The sequence below is a fragment of the Cetorhinus maximus genome, chromosome 11 (assembly GCF_964194155.1).
Source record: "Cetorhinus maximus chromosome 11, sCetMax3.hap1.1, whole genome shotgun sequence".
In the NCBI taxonomy this organism is placed as follows: domain Eukaryota; kingdom Metazoa; phylum Chordata; class Chondrichthyes; order Lamniformes; family Cetorhinidae; genus Cetorhinus; species Cetorhinus maximus.
This window is the reverse complement of record NC_135889.1, coordinates 125,699,161-125,719,384: the sequence shown is the minus strand read 5'-3', so window position 1 is coordinate 125,719,384 and position 20,224 is coordinate 125,699,161. Positions and strand designations below refer to the sequence as shown.

The 20,224-nt window shown below is 47.6% G+C and overlaps 1 protein-coding gene across 8 annotated transcripts in view; it reads right to left on the bottom strand.

Moving 5' to 3' along the window:
• tns1b (tensin 1b) overlaps positions 1 to 20,224 on the bottom strand; it is a 662,464-nt gene that overhangs the window by 396,966 nt on the left and 245,274 nt on the right. For 7 of the 8 annotated variants that reach the window (XR_013578019.1, XM_078552748.1, XM_078552745.1 and 4 more), the window contains exon 3: positions 10,831 to 10,868. The exons of the other annotated variant lie outside the window; for it this stretch is intronic. Coding sequence is in view for 6 of the 7 variants with exons in the window: in XM_078552748.1 (XP_078408874.1) it covers positions 10,831 to 10,868 (38 nt within the window). In the remaining variant the exon portion in view is untranslated. The remainder of the gene's footprint in view (positions 1 to 10,830; positions 10,869 to 20,224) is intronic. 8 annotated transcript variants of the gene reach the window in all.

Below are 20,224 nucleotides of genomic sequence, written 5' to 3'. Positions count from 1 at the left end.
CCGTGTATCTAACCCTGTGCTGTACCTGTCCTGGGAGTGTTTGATGGGGACAGTGTAGAGGGAGCTTTACTCTTGCTAACTAACCCCATGCTATACCTGTCCTGGAAGTGTTTGATGGGGACAGTGCTGAGGGAGCTTTAGTCTTGCTATCTAACTCCATGCTGCATCTGTTCTGGAGGTGCTTGATGGGGACAGTGTAGAGGCAACTTTGCTCTCTATCTAACCCCATGCTGTGCCTGTCCTGGGAGTGGTTGATGGGGACAGTGTAGAGGGAACTTTACTCTGTATCTAACCCACTGCTGTACCTGTCCTGGGAGTGTTTGATGGGGACAGTTTAGGGAAATTTTTACTCTGTAACTCACCCCGTGCTGTACATGTCCTGGAAGTGTTTGATGGGGACAGTGTAGAGGGCACTTTACTCTGTATCTAACCCTGTGCTGTACCTGTCCTGGGATTATTTGATGGAGACAGTGTAGAGGGAGCTTTTCTCTTGCTATCTAATCCCATGCTGTACCTGCCCTGGGAGTGTTTGATGGGGACAGTGTAGAGGGAGCTTTACTCTATATCTAACCTCATGTTGTACCTATCCTGGGAATGTTTGATGGGGACAGTGTAGAGGGAGCTTTACTCTGTATCTAACGCTGTGCTGTACCTGTCCTGGGAGTGATGGGGACAGTTTAGAGGGAGCTTTGCTCTGTATCTAACCCCATGCTGGACTTGTCCTGGGAGTATTTGATGGGGACAGTATAGAGAGAGCTTCACTTTGTATCTAATCCTGTGCAGTACCTGTCCTGGGAGTGTTTGATGGGGACAGTGTAGAGGCAGCTTTACTCTGTATCTAAACCTGTGCTTTACCTGTCTTGGGAGTGTTTGATGGGGACAGTGTAGCGGGAGCATTACTCTTCATCAAACCCCACGATGAACCTATCCTGGGTGTGTTTCATGGGGGCACTGTAGAGGGAGTTTTACTCTGTATCTAACCCCTTGCTGTACCTGTCCTGGAAGTCTTTGATGGGGACAGTGTAGAGGGAGCTTTACTCTTTCTATCTAACCCCATTATGTCCCTGCCCTGGGAGTATTTGATGGGGACAGTGTCGAGGGAGCTTTCCTCTTGCTATCTAACCCCATGCTGTACCTTTCCTGGAAGTGTTTGATGGGGACAGTGTCGAGGGAGCTTTAGTCTGTATCTAACCCCGTGCTGTACCTGTCCTGGGAGTGTTTGATGGGGACAGTGTAGAGGGAGCTGTACTCTCTATCTAACCCCATGCTGTACCTGTCCTGGGAGTATTTCACGGGGACAGTGTAGAGGGAGCTTCACTCTGTATCTACCCCTGTGCTGTACCTGTTCAGGGAGTGTTTGATGAGGACAGTGTAGAGGGAGCTTTACTCTTTCTATCTAACCCCATGATGTCCCTGCCCTAGGAGTGTTTGATGGGAACAGTGTCGAGGGAGCTTTACTCTTGGTATCTAACCCCGTGCTGTACCGGCCCTGGGAGTGTTTGATGGGGACAGTGTCGAGGGAGTTTTACTCTTGCTATCTAACTCCGTGCTGCGCCTGTCCTGGGAGTGTTTGATGGGGACAGTGTAGAGGGAGCTTTACTCTGTATCTAACCCCGTGCTGAACCTGTCCTGGGAGTATTTGATGGGATCAGTGTAGAGGGAGCTTTTCTCTTGCAATCTAACCCCATGCTATAACTGTCCTGGAAGTGTTTGATGGGGACAGTGTAGAGGGAGCTTTACTCTATATCTAACCCCATGTTGTGCCTATCCTGGGATTGTTTGATGGGAACAGTGTAGAGGGAGCTTTACACTGTATCTAATGCTGTGCTGTACCTGTCCTGGGATTATTTGATGGGATCAATGTAGAGGGAGCTTTTCTCTTGCTATCTAATCCCATGCTGTAACTGTCCTGGGAGTGTTTGATGGGGACAGTGTAGAGGGAGCTTTACTCTATATCTAACCCCATGTTGTACCTATCCTGGGAGTGTTTGATGGGGACAGTGTAGAGGGAGCTTTACTCTGTATCTAACCCCGTGCTGTACCTGCCCTGGGAGTGTTTGATGGGGACAGTGTCGAGGGAGTTTTACTCTTGCTATCTAACTCCGTGCTGCACCTGTCCTGGGAGTGTGTGATGGGGACAGTGTAGAGGGAGCTTTACTATATATCTAACCCCATGCTGTACCTATCCTGGGAGTCCTTCATGGGGGCACTGTAGAGGGAGTTTTACTCTCTATCTAACCCCGTGCTGTACCTGTCCTGGGAGTGTTTGATAGGGACACTGTAGAGGGAGCTTTACTCTGTATCTAACCTCGTGCTGTACCTGTCCTGGGACTGTTTGATGGGGACAGTGTAGAGGCAGATTTACTCTGTATCTAAATCTGTGCTGTACCTGTCCTGGGAGTATTTGCTGGGGACAGTGTAGAGGGAGATTTACTCTGTATATAACCCCGTGCTGTACCTGGCCTGGGAGTGTTTGATGGGGATAATGCAGGGGGAGCTTTACTCTTGCTATCTAAGTCCGTGCTGCACCTGCCCTGGGAGTGTTTGATGGGGACAGCATGGAGGGAGCTTTACTCTTGCTATCTAACTCCGTGCTGCACCTGTCCTGGGAGTGTTTGATGGGGACAGTGCAGAGGGAGTTGTACTCTGTATCTAACCCCGTGCTGTACCTGTCCTGGGAGTGTTTGATGGGGACAGTGTAGAGGGAGTTGTACTCTGTATCTAACCCCGTGTTGTACCTGTCCTGGGAGTGTTTGATGGGGACAGTGTAGAGGGAAATTTACTCTGTATTTAACCCCATGCTGTACCTGCCCTGGGAGCATTTGATGGGGACAGTGTAGAGGGGGCTGTACGTTCTATCTTACCCTGTGTTGTACCTGTCCTGGGAGTGTTTGATGGGGACAGTTTAGAGGGAGCTTTACTCTGTATCTAACCCTGTGCTGTACCTGTCCTGGGAGTGTTTGATGAGGACAGTGTAGAGGGAGCTTTACTCTATCTAACCCCATGATGTCCCTGCCCTAGGAATGTTTGATGGGGACAGTGTCGATGGAGCTTTACTCTTTGTTATCTAACCCCGTGCTGTACCTGCCCTGGGAGTGTTTGCTGGGGACAGTGTCGAGGGAGTTTTACTCTTGCTATCTAACTCTGTGCTGCGCCTGTCCTGGGAGTGTTTGATGGGGACAGTGTAGAGGGAGCTTTACTCTGTATCTAACCCTCTGCTGAACCTGTCCTGGGAGTATTTGATGGGATCAGTGTAGAGGGAGCTTTTCTCTTGTAATCTAACCCCATGCTATAACTGTCCTGGAAGTGTTTGATGGGATCAGTGTAGAGGGAGCTTTTCTCTTGCAATCTAACCCCATGCTATAACTGTCCTGGAAGTGTTTGATGGGGACATTGTAGAGGGAGCTTTACTCTATATCTAACTCCATGTTGTACCTATCCTGGGAGTGTTTGATGGGAACAGTGTAGAGGGAGCTTTACACTGTATCTAACGCTGTGCTGTACCTGTCCTGGGATTATTTGATGGGATCAATGTAGAGGGAGCTTTTCTCTTGCTATCTAATCCCATGCTGTAACTGCGCTGGAAGTGTTTGATGGGGACAGTGTCAAGGGAGCTTTTCTCTTGCTATCTAACCCCGTGCTGTAACTGTCCTGGGAGTGTTTGATGGGGACAGTGTAGAGGGAGCTTTACTCTGTATCTAACGCTGTGCTGTACCTGTCCTGGGAGTGTTTGATGGGGACAGTTTAGAGGGAGCTTTGCTCTGTATCTAACCCCATGCTGGACCTGTCCTGGGAGTATTTGATGGGGACAGTATAGAGGGAGCTTCACTTTGTATCTAATCCTGTGCAGTACCTGCCCTGGGAGTGTTTGATGGGGACAGTGTAGAGGCAGCTTTACTCTGTGTCTAAACATGTGCTTTACCTGTCCTGGGAGTGTTTGATGGGGACAGTGTAGCGGGAGCTTTAGTCTTTATCTAACCCCACGATGAACCTATCCTGGGAGTGTTTCATGGGGGCACTGTAGAGGGAGTTTTACTCTGTATCTAACCCCTTGCTGTACCTGTCCTGGAGGTCTTTGATGGGGACAGTGTAGAGGGAGCTTTACTCTCTATCTAACCCCATGCTGTACCTGTCCTGGGAGTGATTGATGGGGACAGTTTAGGAAGAGTTTTACTCTGTATCTAACCCTGTGCTGTACCTGTCCTGAGAGTGTTTAATGGGGACAGTGTAGAGGGAGCTTTACTCTTGCTATTTAACCCCTTGCTGTACCTGTCCTGGAAGTCTTTGATGGGGACAGTGTAGAGGGAGCTTTACTCTGTATCTAAACCCGTGCTGTACCTGTCCTGGGAATGTTTGATGGGGACAGTTTAGAGGGAGCCATACTCTCTATCTAACCCCATGCTGGACCAGTCCTGGGAGTATTTGATGGGGACAGTATAGAGGGAGCTTCACTCTTTACCTAACCCCATGCCGGACCTGTCCTGGGAGTGTTTGATGGGGACAGTGTAGAGGGAGCTTTACTCTTTCTATCTAACCCCATGATGACCCTGCCCTGGGAGTATTTGATGGGGACAGTGTCGAGGGAGCTTTACTCTTGCTATCTAACCCCATGTTGTACCTTTCCTGGAAGTGTTTGATGGGGACAGTGTCGAGGGAGCTTTAGTCTGTATCTAACCCCGTGCTGTACCTGTCCTGGGAGTATTTGATGGGGACAGTGTAGAGGGAGCTTTACTCTTGCTATTTAACCCCTTGCTGTACCTGTCCTGGAAGTCTTTCATGGGGACAGTGCTGAGGGAGCTTTACTTTTACTATCTAACTCCATGCTGCACCTGTCCTGGGAGTGTTTGATGGGGACCGTGTAGAGGGAGCTTTACTCTTGCTATGTAACCACATGCTGTACCTGTCCTGGGAGTGTGTGATGGGGACAGTGTAGAGGGAGCTTTACTCTGTTTCTAACCCCGTGCTGTACTTGTCCTGGGAGTGTTTGATGAGGACAGTGTAGAGGGAGCTTTATTCTTTCTATCTAACCCCATGATGTCCCTGCCCTAGGAGTGTTTGATGGGGACAGTGTAGAGGGAGCTTTACTCTTGCTATCTAACTCCATGCTGTACCTTTCCTGGAAGTGTTTGATGGGGACAGTGTAGAGGGAGCTTTACTCTTGCTATGTAACCACATGCTGTACCTGTCCTGGGAGTGTGTGATGGGGACAGTGTAGAGGGAGCTTTACTCTGTATCTAACCCCGTGCTGTACCTGCCCTGGGAGTGTTTGATGGGGACAGTGTCGAGGGAGTTTTACTCTTGCTATCTAACTCCGTGCTGCACCTGTCCTGGGAGTGTTTGATGGGGACAGTGTAGAGGGAGCTTTACTCTGTATCTAACCCCATGCTGTACCTATCCTGGGAGTCTTTCATGGGGACAGTGTAGAGGCAGATTTACTCTGTATCTAAATCTGTGCTGTACCTGTCCTGGGAGTATTTGCTGGGGACAGTGTAGAGGGAGATTTACTCTGTATATAACCCCGTGCTGTACCTGGCCTGGGAGTGTTTGATGGGGACAGTGTTGAGGGAGCTTTACTCTTACTATCTAACACCGTGCTGTACCTGCACTCGGAGTGTTTGATGGGGATAATGCAGGGGGAGCTTTACCCTTGCTATCTAACTCCGTGCTGCACCTGCCCTGGGAGTGTTTGATGGGGACAGCGTGGAGGGAGCTTTACTCTTGCTATCTAACTCCGTGCTGCACCTGTCCTGGGAGTGTTTGATGGGGACAGTGTAGAGGGAGTTGTACTCTGTATCTAACCCCGTGCTGTACCTGTCCTGGGAATGTTTGATGGGGACAGTTTAGCGAGAGCTTTACTCTGTATCTAACCCTGTGCTGTATATGTCCTGGGAGTGTTTGATGGGGACTGTGTAGAGGGAGCTTTACTCTTGCTATCTAACCCCATGCTGTACCTGTCCTAGAAGTGTTTGATGGGGACAGTGTCGAGGGAGCTTTACTCTTGCTATCTAACTCCATGCTGCACCTGTGCTGGGAGTATTTGATGGGGACAGTGTAGAGGGAGCTATACTGTATATTTAAACACATTCTGCATCTACCCTGCGAGTGTTTGATGGGACATAACAACACAAGAACATTAGAACATTAGAAACCCAAGCAGTAGGGGCCTTACGGCCTAGTGAGACTGTTTCACCATTCAATAAAGATCATGGCTGTTCTTCTAAATCAACCCCGCATTCCTGCCAAATCCCAAATCCTTTAGTGGTCTATCAGCAAAATCATGGTAAAAGCACCAACAATGAAATTTGAGGTAGTGAACAGAAGGAGACCATTCAGACCTTCGAGTCTGGTGCACAATTTAATTTGGTTATGGCTTATTTATACTTCAGCTCCTATAAACCACCAACTTTTCTCCATAACCCATAATACATTTAGGCAACACAAAATCTACCAACTTCAGGTTGAATCTTTCTGTAATCCCCCAGTGCCACAGCATGTTGGGGAGTGAGATCCACGTTTCTAATACCCTGTTTCCTGATTTCACTCCTGAACGGGCCTGTCCCTAATTTGTTGTTTCCCCTTGTGGGAGAGTCTTGGACCAGACAGCATAATCTCAGAGATGGGGTTGCCCATTTAAGACAGAAATGAGCAGGTATTTCTCCTCTCAGAGGGTAGTGAATCTGTGGAATTCTTTACCGCAGAGGGCTGTAGAGGCTGGGTTGTTAAGTATATTCAAAGATGAGATTGGCAGATTTTTAATCAGTTAGGGAATCAAAGGTTATGGGGAAAAGGCAGGAAAGTGGAGTTGAGGATTATCAGATCAGCCATGATCTCAGTGAATGGCGGATCAGACTCGATTGACCGAATGGCCTACTTCTGCTCCTCCATCTTACGGTCTTAATGTAATGTCCTCTTTTTCTGTATTGCTCCACCTGTGAGTTTCTCTGTTTGTACCCTGTCAAATCTGTAATGTGCTTCAATGATGGACCCGACACCTGATGTGAAACACAGCCTGGGGTCAAACAGCATATTGAGATTTCACACGGTCAGCTTCAGTCTCAGCGAGCAATTAGGAAGGAATTATGGAGCAGGAGCTTTGAGATACTGAGGGCTGATTAAACTGCTCTCATTCTTGTTGACGTCATTCAAGTACATTGGCTCCAGTAAACCAATGCCTCAAGTTTAAAGTTCTCATCTTTGTGTCCAAAACCATCATTGATCTCACCACTCCCAATCTCTGTAATCTCCTCCAACACTACAACCCTACAAATACTGATTTGGCCTCATGTGGATCCACAATTTCCTTCTGTCTCAGGAATTCACTTCCGAAAACTCTCCACCTCTCACTTCCTTTAAGAGGATCCTTAAATGAGGTATATTTGACCAGGCTTCTTGTCATCTATTTTTACATCTCCTTATGTGGCTTGGGGTCGAATTTTATCCAATAATTCTCCTGTCAAGCTGCTTTGTATGCTTTGCTATGTTAAAGGTGCTGAATGAATGGCAGCTGTTGTTGTAGCTGCTCTACAGGGTTGTGACTTGTCCAGAGTTCAATATTGAGTGTCAGCAGATTGCACATGAACAACCATTGGGCTGCATTTCACTGGGAGCTGGAGTTAACTATACTGAGAATCACAGAATAGTTCCAGCACAGAAAGATACTATTCAGCCCATTACATCTGTGTCCAGCTCTCTGCAAGAGCAAGTCAGATAGTCCCCTTCCTCTACCCTTTTCCCGTAGCATGGCAATATTATTTCAGGTGCTTATCCAATTCAGCTTTATGATGTTCTCCTCATATCTGTAGATGATGGCATTTAGGAGAAATGTTTTAGGGATGAGATAGCAGCCTTAAGACATGATACGATATAAAAATCTCAGTGAATTGGGGCATGGCTTTGGGCAGGAGGAGAAGGGGTGCAGTCTGAAACATCACTGATGTACTCTGAACAAGCTCTTATCCATTTTCATTTCAGAAAACAAACTTGTTTCAATGCAGCTGTATAAGAGAATAGATTTCCATTCATACAACATCGTATCACAACCCAAAGTACATCACACATGGGGACTTAGTTTGCAGTACCGCTACTATTGTTAAACAGGAAATAGAATGGCCATTTAGTGCATGGCAAAATTCCTTAAGCAGCAAGGAGATATGTGGCAAGTTTATCAGTTTTGGTGAGTGTTGGTTGAGGGGGGAAAGTTGGACCAGGATACTGATGGGATCTTTAAAATCCACTTGAAAAGAGACAGATGGGGCATCAGTTTAACATTTAATCCAAAGGACAGCAACTCTGACAGTGCAGCACTCCCTCTGTACTGACCCTCAGGGCCAGCACTGAGGGAACACCGCACTCTGTCAGAGGGTCAGCACTGAGAGAGCGCCGCACTCTGTCAGAGGGTCAGCACTGAGAGAGCGCCGCACTCTGTCAGAGGGTCAGCACTGAGAGAGCGCCGCACTCTGTCAGAGGGTCAGCACTGAGAGAGCGCCGCACTCTGTCAGAGGGTCAGCACTGAGAGAGCGCCGCACTCTGTCAGAGGGTCAGCACTGAGAGAGCGCCGCACTCTGTCAGAGGGTCAGCACTGAGAGAGCGCCGCACTCTGTCAGAGGGTCAGCACTGAGAGAGCGCCGCACTCTGTCAGAGGGTCAGCACTGAGAGAGCGCCGCACTCTGTCAGAGGGTCAGCACTGAGAGAGCGCCGCACTCTGTCAGAGGGTCAGCACTGAGAGAGCGCCGCACTCTGTCAGAGGGTCAGCACTGAGAGAGCGCCGCACTCTGTCAGAGGGTCAGCACTGAGAGAGCGCCGCACTCTGTCAGAGGGTCAGCACTGAGAGAGCGCCGCACTCTGTCAGAGGGTCAGCACTGAGAGAGCGCCGCACTCTGTCAGAGGGTCAGCACTGAGAGAGCGCCGCACTCTGTCAGAGGGTCAGCACTGAGAGAGCGCCGCACTCTGTCAGAGGGTCAGCACTGAGAGAGCGCCGCACTCTGTCAGAGGGTCAGCACTGAGAGAGCGCCGCACTCTGTCAGAGGGTCAGCACTGAGAGAGCGCCGCACTCTGTCAGAGGGTCAGCACTGAGGGAATGCTGCACTGTCGTACTGACCCTCAGACAATGCAACACACTCTCAGTACAGGCACTGGAGCTTAAGCCTAGATTTCGTGCTCAAGCCTCTGGAAGGGGCTTGAACCCACAATCTTCTGACTCTAAGTGTTACTCACTGAGCCAAGCTGACACTTCACCTTGCATATGGAAACAATGTACTTTCTAGTGATGTCACTCGGATAAAGATGTTCCTTTCTCCTTCATTAAGACCAAAACATTAGGGAGTGAGCAAAGTATGAAATTCCATTAGTTTCAGAGTCAGAGCTGCCAAGAAAACATAACACATAAAACAAATCGATTCAACTGCCCCTCAATACACAATGTACTTATTTCAGCATTGGCATCCAGACATATTTCCTGTTTGAAAGAATACATTAGGTACAGCTCCGCAAGACTGTTCTGTCATTCAATCAGATCAGATCTGATGTGTACCTCTACTCCATTTCCCCCACATTTTTACTTATTCCTTCATGAGTTGTATGTATTCCCTATCCTAAATCCCTTGATGGCCATTTCAGAATCAACTACTTTGCTCTGGCTCTGGAGTCACATGTAGGCCTGTCCAGGTGGGGCATTTGTGAACCAAAAAGTTTTAACAAGAATCAATGATAGCACAACTAGCACTAATCAACCACTATTTTCAATTCCAGATTTTAATTGAATTTAAATTCCACCAGCTGCCATGGTGGGATTTGAATCCATTAAGCCTGAGCCTCTGGATTGCTGGTCCAGTGATATTGACTCTATGCCACCATATCCCTTGATATCCTTATCCAACAAAATCCTCTCTAGCTCTGAAGGGTCATATGGACTTGGAGCGTTTGCTCTGTTTCTCTCTCCACAGATGCTGTTAGACCTGCTGAGTTTTTCCAACATTTTCTGTTTTTGTTTCAAAAACCAATCCATCTCAGTCTTGAAAGCTCAAACTGTCCAACCACTAAAGGAGAGTCCTGGATTTTCACTATCCTTTGTGTTAATAACTGTTTCCTAAATGGATTAGCTCCAATTTTAAGATTATGTCTACTTGTCCTTGTTTACCCCACCAGAGGAAATAGCTTCTCTTTAACAACCCTATTGAATCCTTTTATCATGTTAAACACCTCAATTAAAGTACTCCTCAACCATCTAAACTCAAGGAAACATAAATGTAGTCTGTGCAATCTGATCTCAAAATTTAACCCTTTCACCCTGGGATCATGCTGGTGAATCTGTGCTGTACCCCCTCCAAGGCCAACATATCCTTCTTGATGTGCAGGGTCCAGAACTGAACCCAGTTACTCCAGATGGGGTCTGACCAGAGCTTTATATAACTGTAATCTCACTTCCTCCCCTTTGTATTCCAGCCTCTGGGGTAAAGGCCAACATTCCATGTGCTTTCTTGATTTTATTTTGTACCTTTCCACTATCTTTTACTAACTTTGGAAAGGTTGCTGCTTTTTGGTGCACTGTAGCTCTGAGTGATTTCCATGCAGCTCTCTCATGGCCCTTTTAACTCTGTAATATTTTTAAGATTATAATTATGATCTGAAGGAGGAGGCTGCGGGGAGTCGAACAGAATCTCCCCCCACCACCACTTCAAACATTCTTCCCACAAGACAACGCCAGCTAACTGTCTCCCCACCCCCCCACCCCCACTCCACCCCCACCCCCGTCACATTCAATATCACAGAGCAATAACCCACATTGTCAGTCAAAGTGAAACATGATTGTGGAATTCTGCAAAAGAGCCATACCTTTCTTTCACATTTCTTGTGACATGTCAGTTTGCAAACTGGGGAGAGACAGAGAGAGAAAACATTAGCTGGAATTCAGAAACGCAAAAATGTTTTTTAAAACACATAATTAAAGAGACGGCACGGGGCTGATCTGTTTTCAACTAACCTCAACATGTCCTGGGTTCCATAGAATCTCCATTTCACACACACACACACACATAACCGCACAGAAAAGATCCTTGTAAAGTCAGTGGTTTCTTAAGTTGCCAAGACTATTGCAGCTTGAACACGCTGGCAGGCTGCCAGGTCTGTCTTCGACAGGTATGTCAGTGTGAATGATGTTGTCGTCTTAAATAGCAACCCACTTTGTTTAACCCACAGCATGGCCACAGTGAAGGCACTTTGGGAGAACCCTGTAGCCTCAGGCACCAAATATTTTTAACAGGAAGGAGAGAGAGAAAAAAAATGAGAGAGTCTGGAATCTGCTTCAGTCTCAGAACCGGATTTCAAGGTGGGAGGAGGCAGATCAGAGGCAAGACTCTTAAAGAAACTAAACAAAAAAACTAACATTCCCACTATCGCCAGGCTGTACTTATTAATTCCCCCACACATTCAGGGTGCTCACTACATTACTGACATTACAACTGTGACTACACTTCAAAAAGTACTTCAAGGCTGTAAAATACTTTGAGCCATCCGGTGGTAATGAAAGGTGCTATATAAATGCAAATCTTTCTTTATTTTCCCCTTCTAGCTGGAGTATATGTTCACTAGTCTCATTATCCTGACCAACTGGCCACTCATCTGGCCTGCAACAATGACTGTCGATAAGATATTTGACCATGGGTGGATCGTGGGGGAAACCCAACTCACTTCATGTTCACAAGAAGGGGCTAACTGGATGGTGATCAGGGGCTGGATTTTGCCTTTGTTGGGCGGGTGCAGCAGGCCAGCCTGGGAGCTGCCACAAAACCAACCGTCACCAGCGATCAGGCCCTGGTAGTGATTTCACATTGGCAGGCCAATTAAGGCCCGCCCAGTGTGAAATGCGGCTCATCACTGGCAGGGAATGGCCAAGCGGGGACAGGGACCTGTTTGCCGCCGGGTCCAGTAGCGACGCGGCGGCCGGTATAAAGGAGGCCCTGGCAGCCACAGAAAGGCTGCCACGGAACGACATCTGGCTGCCATTCTGAAGATGCACTTGAATGTGACAGAGAAGTGTAAGAATAATAGAGCAGTAATAATAGGGGATTTTAACTACCCAAATGCTAACTGGGATAGTTTTAGTGTGCAAGGTAGGGAGGGGCAAAATTCTTAAGTTGCATCCAGGAGAACTTTTTTAGCCAGTACATAGAAAGCCCAACAAGGGAGAGGGCAGTTCTGGACCTAATCTTCTGAAATGAATCCGAGCAGGTGAAAGGCTTATCAGTAGGGGAGCATTTTGGAGATAGTGACCATAACTCAGTTAGATTTAGGATAGTTATGGAAAAGGATAAGGTTGGGCTGGAAATAAAAGTTCTAAACTGGGGAAAGGCTAATTATTAAGATTAGATACGATTTGGCCCGAGTGGACTGGGAGCAGCTACTTGCAGATAAAACTGTGTCAGAGCAGTGGGAGGCATTCAAGAAGGAAATAGCGAGAGTACAGGGCAAATATATTCCTGTAAAGACAAGGGGTGGGGGGAGGGGGACCAAGACCAGAGAACCCTGGATGTCAAGGGACATAAAGGTTAGGATTAAGAAAAAAAGAGAAGCTTATGGCAGATACCGAGGGCTCAATATTGCAGAGTCCCAAGAGGAGCATAAAAAATGCAGGCGGGAACTTAAAAAGGAGATTAGGGAAGCTAAGAAAGTGCAGGAGAAAGCATTGGTGGGTAGAATAAAGGAAAACCCAAAGGGGTTTTTTAAATATATAAAGAGCAAGAGAATAACTTGGGAAAGGTTAGAGTCAATTAGGGACCATAAAGGTAATCTGTTTGTGGACCCGGAAGACATGGATACAGACCTCAATGAATACTTGAATGAATGAATGCATCGGTCTTCACAATGGAAAAGGATGATGCAGGTATAGACATCAGGGTGGAGGACTGAATATTAGAGAAAATTAACATAGAGAGAGGAGGTACTAGCGGGTTTAGCAGCCTTAAAAGTGGATAAATCTCCAGGCCCGGATGAGATGTATGCCAGGCTGTTGAGGGAGGAAAGGGAAGAGATATCAGGGATCCTGGCAGTAATTTTCAAATCCTCTCTGGCCACAAGTGAGGTGCCAGAGGGCTGGAGGACTGCTAACATTGTCACATTATTAAAAAAGGAAGAGATAGACCAGGAAATTACAGGCCAGTCAGTCTAACCTCGGTGGTGGAGAAGTTGCTAGAAAGAATTCTAAGGGACAGAATATATCTGCACTTGGAGAGACACCGATTAATCAGGGATAGTCAGCATGGATTTGTTAAAGGAAGGTTGTGTTTGACAAATTTGATCAAACTTATTGAGGAGGTAATCAGGAGTGTTGATGAGGATAATGCATTTGATGTGGTCTACATGGACTTTAGCAAGGTTTTTGATAAAGTCCCTCATGAAAAACTGGTCAAGAAAGTAAGAGTCCACAGGATCCAAGGCAATGTGGCATGTTGGATCCAAAATTGGCTGAGAGGGTGGAAGCAGAGGGTGATGGTAGAGGGAAGTTTCTGTGACTGGAAGTCTGTTTCCAGTGGGGTTCCGCAGGGCTCGGTGCTGGGGCCCTTGCTGTTTGTGGTGAACATAAATAATTTGGACTTAAATGTAGGGGGTATGATCAAGAAGTTCGCGGATGACACGAAAATTGGTAGGGTGGTAAAAAGTGAGGAAGATAACCGTAAACTGCAGGAGGATATCAATGGGCTGGTCAGGTGGGCAGAGCAGTGGCAAATGGAATTCAACCTGAAAAAGTGTGAGGTAATGCACTTGGGGAGGGCTAACAAGGCAAGGGATTACACTATGAATGGTAGGACCCTGGAAAATACTGAAGATCAGAGGGACCTTGGTGTGCATATCCATAGATCCCTGAAGGTAGCAGGGCAGGTAGATAAGGTGGTTAGGAAGACATATGGGATACTTGCCCTTATTAGCCAAGGCAAAGAATACAAGAGCTGGGAGGTTATGCTGGAACTGTATAAAACACTGGTCAGGCCACAACTGGAGTACTGTGTGCAGTTCTGGTCACCACATTATAGGAAGGATGTGATTGCACTGGAGAGGGTGCAGAGGAGATTTACCAGGATGCTGCCTGGGCTGAAGGGTCTGAGCTATGAGGAAAGATTGGATAGGCTGGGGTTCTTTTCCCTGGAGCAGTGAAGATTGAGAGGGGACCTGATAGAGGTGTGTAAGATTATGAGGAGCATAGATAGGGTGGATAGGAAGGCACTTTTTCCATTAGCAGGGGAGTCAATTACCATGGGGCATAGATTTAAGGTAAGAGATAGAAGGTTAAGAGGAGAGTTGAGGAGAAATTTTTTACCCAATGGGAGTCTGGAACTCACTGCCTGAAATGATGGTTGAGTCAGAATCTCTCATAACGTTTAAGGAGTATTAGATATTCACTTGCTGGAAAATGGGATTAGTGTAGTCAGATCTTTGTTGACCAGCATGGACACAATGGGCCGAATGGCCTCCTTCTGTGCTGTAAACATCAATGAATCTATGAGTCAAACGCCAGGCAGGAGGGCAGGTCCTGTGGGCACTTGGCACCTGCTTTTCTGATGAGTGCCTTGCGGTCCTGCTGGAGGAGGTGGCTGCCAGGGGGGACACCCTTCTCCCCAGAGATGGGGGGAGGACACCGCACCTCACCAAGAGAACTTGGCAGGACGTGGCAGCCTGGGTGAGCAGCCATGATGTGGTGTGGCGCACATGGGTGCAGTGTCGGAAGTGCTTCAATGATCTGCTGTGCTCAGGAAGGGTGAGTACCTTGTTGGCATGGGCCATAAGTGCAGAAGTGTTAAGGGCTGGTCGTCCCCCCGTGGAGCTCAGGGGTGTTAGAGTCTGAGCGCCAACTGTCAATTACGCTGGAGCTGACCAAGGGGGTGAGTCCTGGCTGCTTGGACTGAGTGTCTTGCGGCTCAAGGGTCATGACTCGGATGTTCCCTGCGAGGTGTTCCTCAGCTGGGGTTGGCCAGGCTGCAATGGGGCTGCAGGTAGAGAGTGAACTAATTAATGCTCCTCTGTCCTTTCAGGAGAAGACAACACATATCCAAGCCAAAAAGGCATGAGGCAGAGGCCCACCCAGCCTCCTGATGCTCTCTTGGTTCAAGCAAGATGCCCTGGAACTGGAGAGCCAGCACGCTCCCCATGCAACCAGGCGTGGAGAGGCAGGGGCGCCAGACGAAGGTAAGAGCACAGTGCACAGAGGTGAGAGTTTCGGATTGTGCAACCATTCTAGTGCAGTCTCCTCATTGATATGAGCCTAGAACCGGGCATCCCATTGATCGTTGGAAGGCAATGGCACCATGATGCAGATCCCGATTGTCTCACCAAGGTGCCTGGCATGCACAGTGACAGTGTGATGACTTTAACTAATGACATGTCTTCTTCTCACTTTTAGGTTCGCCAGCAGGCGTCCGATCTGCAGACCCCGAAGGTCCACCCCTGACGCCAGAGGACTACTGGGCGTCACTGTCACACCCACTGAAGCAGGCACCAGCACAAATACCAGCACCTCAATGGGCTAATGCCTTCAGCGGCCAGTATCTCGGTGCACATTGGTGAGGGCGCTTCACACTCACTTGAGGTGTAGGCGGAGGCAGAGAGTGCCCAGGGCACGGGCAGTCAGAGGAGTGCTGGGGACCAAGAATTGCTCAGTCGAAGGCTGATGATGAGCCTCTGGAGTCGTCCATTGAGAAGGCAGCAGATGCTGGGTGTCCTGTGAGATATGCGGGAGGATCTGGCGGAGATCCATAAGGTTCTGTGTGCCATAGTCTCCGTTATGGAGGAGGCCCTGCAGAGGGTGAGCACTGCGTTGACCGTCATGGGCGAGCGCACTGCCTCCTCCATTGAGAGAGTGGCGACTCTCATGGAGAGGCAGCTCCAAGGACAGAATCAGGGGTTCCTGGGGGTTGCGCTCGGACCTGCAAGTCCTCACACAGGTAATGACCTCAGGTGGTCAGTGTCAGTGTGGGAGATGGATGAGGCACCCAGTATCCCAGCCAGGTGCCCGTCTATCAATGGTGATCAGGGAAGTCCAGAGCGACCTCACATTGGCGCACGAGCTGCCTGTTGTCTCTGTGGGCTCCTCTCAGGGTGCTCTGGATAAAGGCAGCAGCTCCTCCGCCCCTCTGCCTGTGATTGTCCCATCTGATGAGGCTGCGGCGACTGGTGAGATGCCAGCCGTGGCACTGGCCGCTCCCTCCCAGGCGGGGCCAGCACAGGCTCCACTGGCCAGAGGACGACCGCCAAGGTCATCAAGGCCAACAAGACAGCAGAGTCAGCGGGATGTCTCCAATGCCGGCGCCAGTGAGGGCGGGGAGGGGTGGGTAGGGGGGTGTTGGGGGGCAGTGGCATAGCGGTATTGTCACTGGGCTGGCATTCCAGAAACCCAGGGTAATGCTCTGGGGACCCGGATTTAAATCCCACCATGGCAGATGGGAGACTTGAATTCAGTAAAAATCTGGAATTAAAAGCCTGATGATGACCATAAAATCATTTCCGATTGTTGTAAAAACCCATCTGGTTCACGAATGTCCTTTAGGGAAGGAAATCTGCCATCTTTACCTGGTCTGGCCTACATGTGACTCCAGACCCACAGACCTGAATAAGGGCAATTAGGGATGGGCCTAGCCAGTGATGCCCACATCCCATGAATGAATAAAAAAAAGTCAGGGCAAGCATTGCAACCTACAGATGGGGAAAAGGTACTGTGGGGGCATTTGAGGGTGTTGGAAGTGGGGGTTGGGGTATATGTCAGGCTGTGCAAGTGTCCTCAAGAGGGGGTGGAGTGAGGTCCACATGGGACATCTACCTCAAAATGTTCAGGGGCTAACAAATGGATATCCACCACAAACACGATGGGATCAAGGAATACAAGGGGAGCATTGAGAGATTCTTGGAGGGAGGGAAACCTGAACATTAGGCTCCTGCCGGACGATGGGAGGGATATTTCCACACTCACAAGGGTGAGTCCAAGTTGGTCAGTTGGTAAGACCTCAGCACCATAATCTTCCGACCTGCAACGACGGCGCAGTACAACATTAAAATGAGGAGACACTCGGCTCTGAGGGAGGATTGGAGGACAGGCCCTTGCACTATGTGGGGGGGGGAGCGGGACTGCAATTAAAGGGGCACGCACCTGAACAGTGCATTCCCAAATGAGGAGAGATGCACAGCTGGGACATGTTAGGAGCCATTCAATGACAATGCAGGGAATCAGGAAAGTGAAGCTATGATTTGCATTCATGCAAGGCTAAACCCACAAAGTGGCACTAATCAATCTCCTTGTATTAACTCAGCAGGTCTGACAGCATCTGTGGAGAGAAAGAATTAACGTTTCAAGTCCAGATGACTCTTCTTCAGAACAGTCTGAAGAAGAGTCATCTGGACTCGAAACATTAACTCTTTCTCTCTACAGATGCTTTCAGACCTGCTGAGTTTTTCCAGCAATTATTGTTTTTGTTTCAGATTTCCAGCATTTGCAGTATTTTGCTATTATCCTTGTATTAACTCCTTCTTCACAGCATGGAAATTCCCCAGAGCGATAATGAACTCCAGAGCAATTGGGCAACTGGAGAAGCTTCAGATATGTGTTACAATCATGGTGCTAGCAGCTTCACAGAAGAGAAGCCTCAGGCCCTCCTCAAATAATCTCAGTTCCTGACTAAACATTTTCCCTCATGTGTATTTCAGAGAGTGTGGTATGAGAGTGCAGTGAATGAAGATTCCAGTGTCTGGCCAAAGCAATCTCATAGCAGTTGGGCAGGTAGAGTGTGGGGGAGAGGAAGGAGCACCTTGAAATGCACCCGGTGCTGGCCAGCATTTCAGGGGAAAATAGTTGCCGACAGTGGAACAGAGCCCTTGAACCCACATTCACTGCTGAGTCATTGACAGAAATAGGACCTTTACAGGCTGATGCTGACTCATGTTTGTTTCTCATTGATGCTGTAGAGAGGAGACCATCAGGAAGATGGAGTCTGGATTTATTGCTGCCTGCACAATTGCATACAGGCAGGAGAAAAGAAGGAGAAGATTGCAACGGAGGTGCCTGACTTGCCAAAGAGAAAGCAAGTGTGCGGGTGAGTGCTGTGACAGGTCTTCAACATTACTGTCTTCTTCTCTAAGGAAAACAGTCCTAACTTATCCAATTTATCTTCATAACTGAAATTCTTCATCCCTGGAATCATTCTCGTGAATTTCTTCTGCACTCTCTCCAATGCCTTTACATCCTTCCAATAGCATGGCACCCAGAAATAGGTACAAAACTCCAGCTGATGCCGAACTCGTGTCTTATACAAGTTCAACATAACCTCCTTGCTTTTACAGCCTTCCGGACTTAACACTGAGTTCAACAACTTCAGATCATGAACCCTCTCCTCCATCCTCGCCCCTTTTTGATCCCCTTTTTCGAATATTTATTTTTTAATTTTTATATATATATATTTTCCCACCTATTTCTATTATTATTATTTTTAAAATTTATTTCCATACATTGTTTTATCCCCACCTTTCAGCCTATTTCGATGTTTTTTCCCACACCGTCCCTTCCCCCCACCCCCACCCCAACTAGGGCCATCTGTTACTTGCTCATCCTGCTTTCTACTCTTAATGTCACCATTAGCACCTCCTTTAGCCTGTATCACCACCATCAACACCCCTTCGACCTTTTGTTTATGACATCTTTTGCAATCTCTCCTTTGCCTCCACCTATTACAGGCCTTTTATCCAGCTTCACCTGTCCCTCCCTCCCACCTTAAACACTATATATTTCACCACATTTTTACTTCTCTTTAGTTCTGAAGAAGAGTTATATGGACTCAAAACATTAACTCTGCCTTTCTCTCCACAGATGCTGTCAGATCTGCTGAGTTTTTCCAGCAATTTTTGTTTTTGCTCCTTGCTTTTGTGTTCTATGCCCTAGTCTGACAAAGCCTAGGATACTGTATGCTTTATTAGCTGCTCTCAGCCTGTTCTGCCATCTTCAATGACTTATGCACATATACACCCAGGTCCCTCTGCTCCTGCACCCCCTTTAGAGTTGTACCTTTCATTTTATGCTGTCTCTCCATGTTCTTCCTATCAAAATGAATCACTTCACATTTCTTCCCATTGAACTTCATCTGCCACCTGTCTGCCCATTCCACCAACTTGTTTATGTCCCTTTGAAGTTTAACACTGTCCTCCTCACAGTTCATAATGCTTCCGAGTTTCGTATCATTTGCAAATTTTGAAGTTGTGCCCTGTACACCAAGATCTAGGTCACTAATATATATCAGGAAAAGCAAGGGTCCCAACACTGAACACTGGGGAATTCCATTACAAACCTTCCTCCAGCCCAAAAAATATCCATTAACCATTACTCTCTGTTTCCTGTCACTCAGCCAATTTTGTATCCATGTTGCTACTGTCCCTTTTATTCCATGAGCTATAATTTTGCTCCCAAGTCTGATGTGCGGCACTGTATCAAACGCCTTTTGGAAGTTCATGTACACCACATCAACAGTATTGCACTCATCAACCCTCTCTGTTACCTCTTCAGAAAACTCCAGCAAGTTAGTTAAATGCTATTTTCCCTTAAGAAATCCATGCTGGCTTACTGTAATTAACCCACATTTTTCATGTGACTATTAATTTTCTCCTGAGTCATTATTTCTAGGAGTTTCCCCACTACCAAAGTTAAACTGACTGGCCTACAGTTGCTGGGCTTATCCTTACATCCTTTTATGAACAAGGGTCTAACATTTGCAATTCTCCAGACCTCTGGCACCACCCGAGTCTAAGGAAGGATGAAAAATTATGGCCAGTGCCTTTCCCTCAGTATCCTTGGATGCATCTCATCCAGTCCTGGTGCCTTATCAACTTTTAGTACAGGCAGCCTATCCAATACCTCCTCCTGATCAATTTTGAACCCTCTCATGTCTGAATTACTTCCTCTTTCACTGTGGCCTGGGTAGCATCTTCTTCTTTGGTAAAGACAGATTCAAAGTATTAATTTAACACCTCAGCTATCCCCTCTGCCTCCACGTGCAAATCTGATTTTTGGTCCCTAATCGGCTCTGCTGTTCCTTTTGAGCACTTGTTAACTCTTTCAGTGCCTATAGAAGCCTTTGGATGTCTCTTTTATGTTAGTTGCCGGTCTCTTTTCATGCTCCCTCTTTGCTTCTCTTTATTTTTCACCTCCCCTCTGAATCTTCTATATTCAGCATGGTTCTCATTAGTATTTCCTACCAGAAGT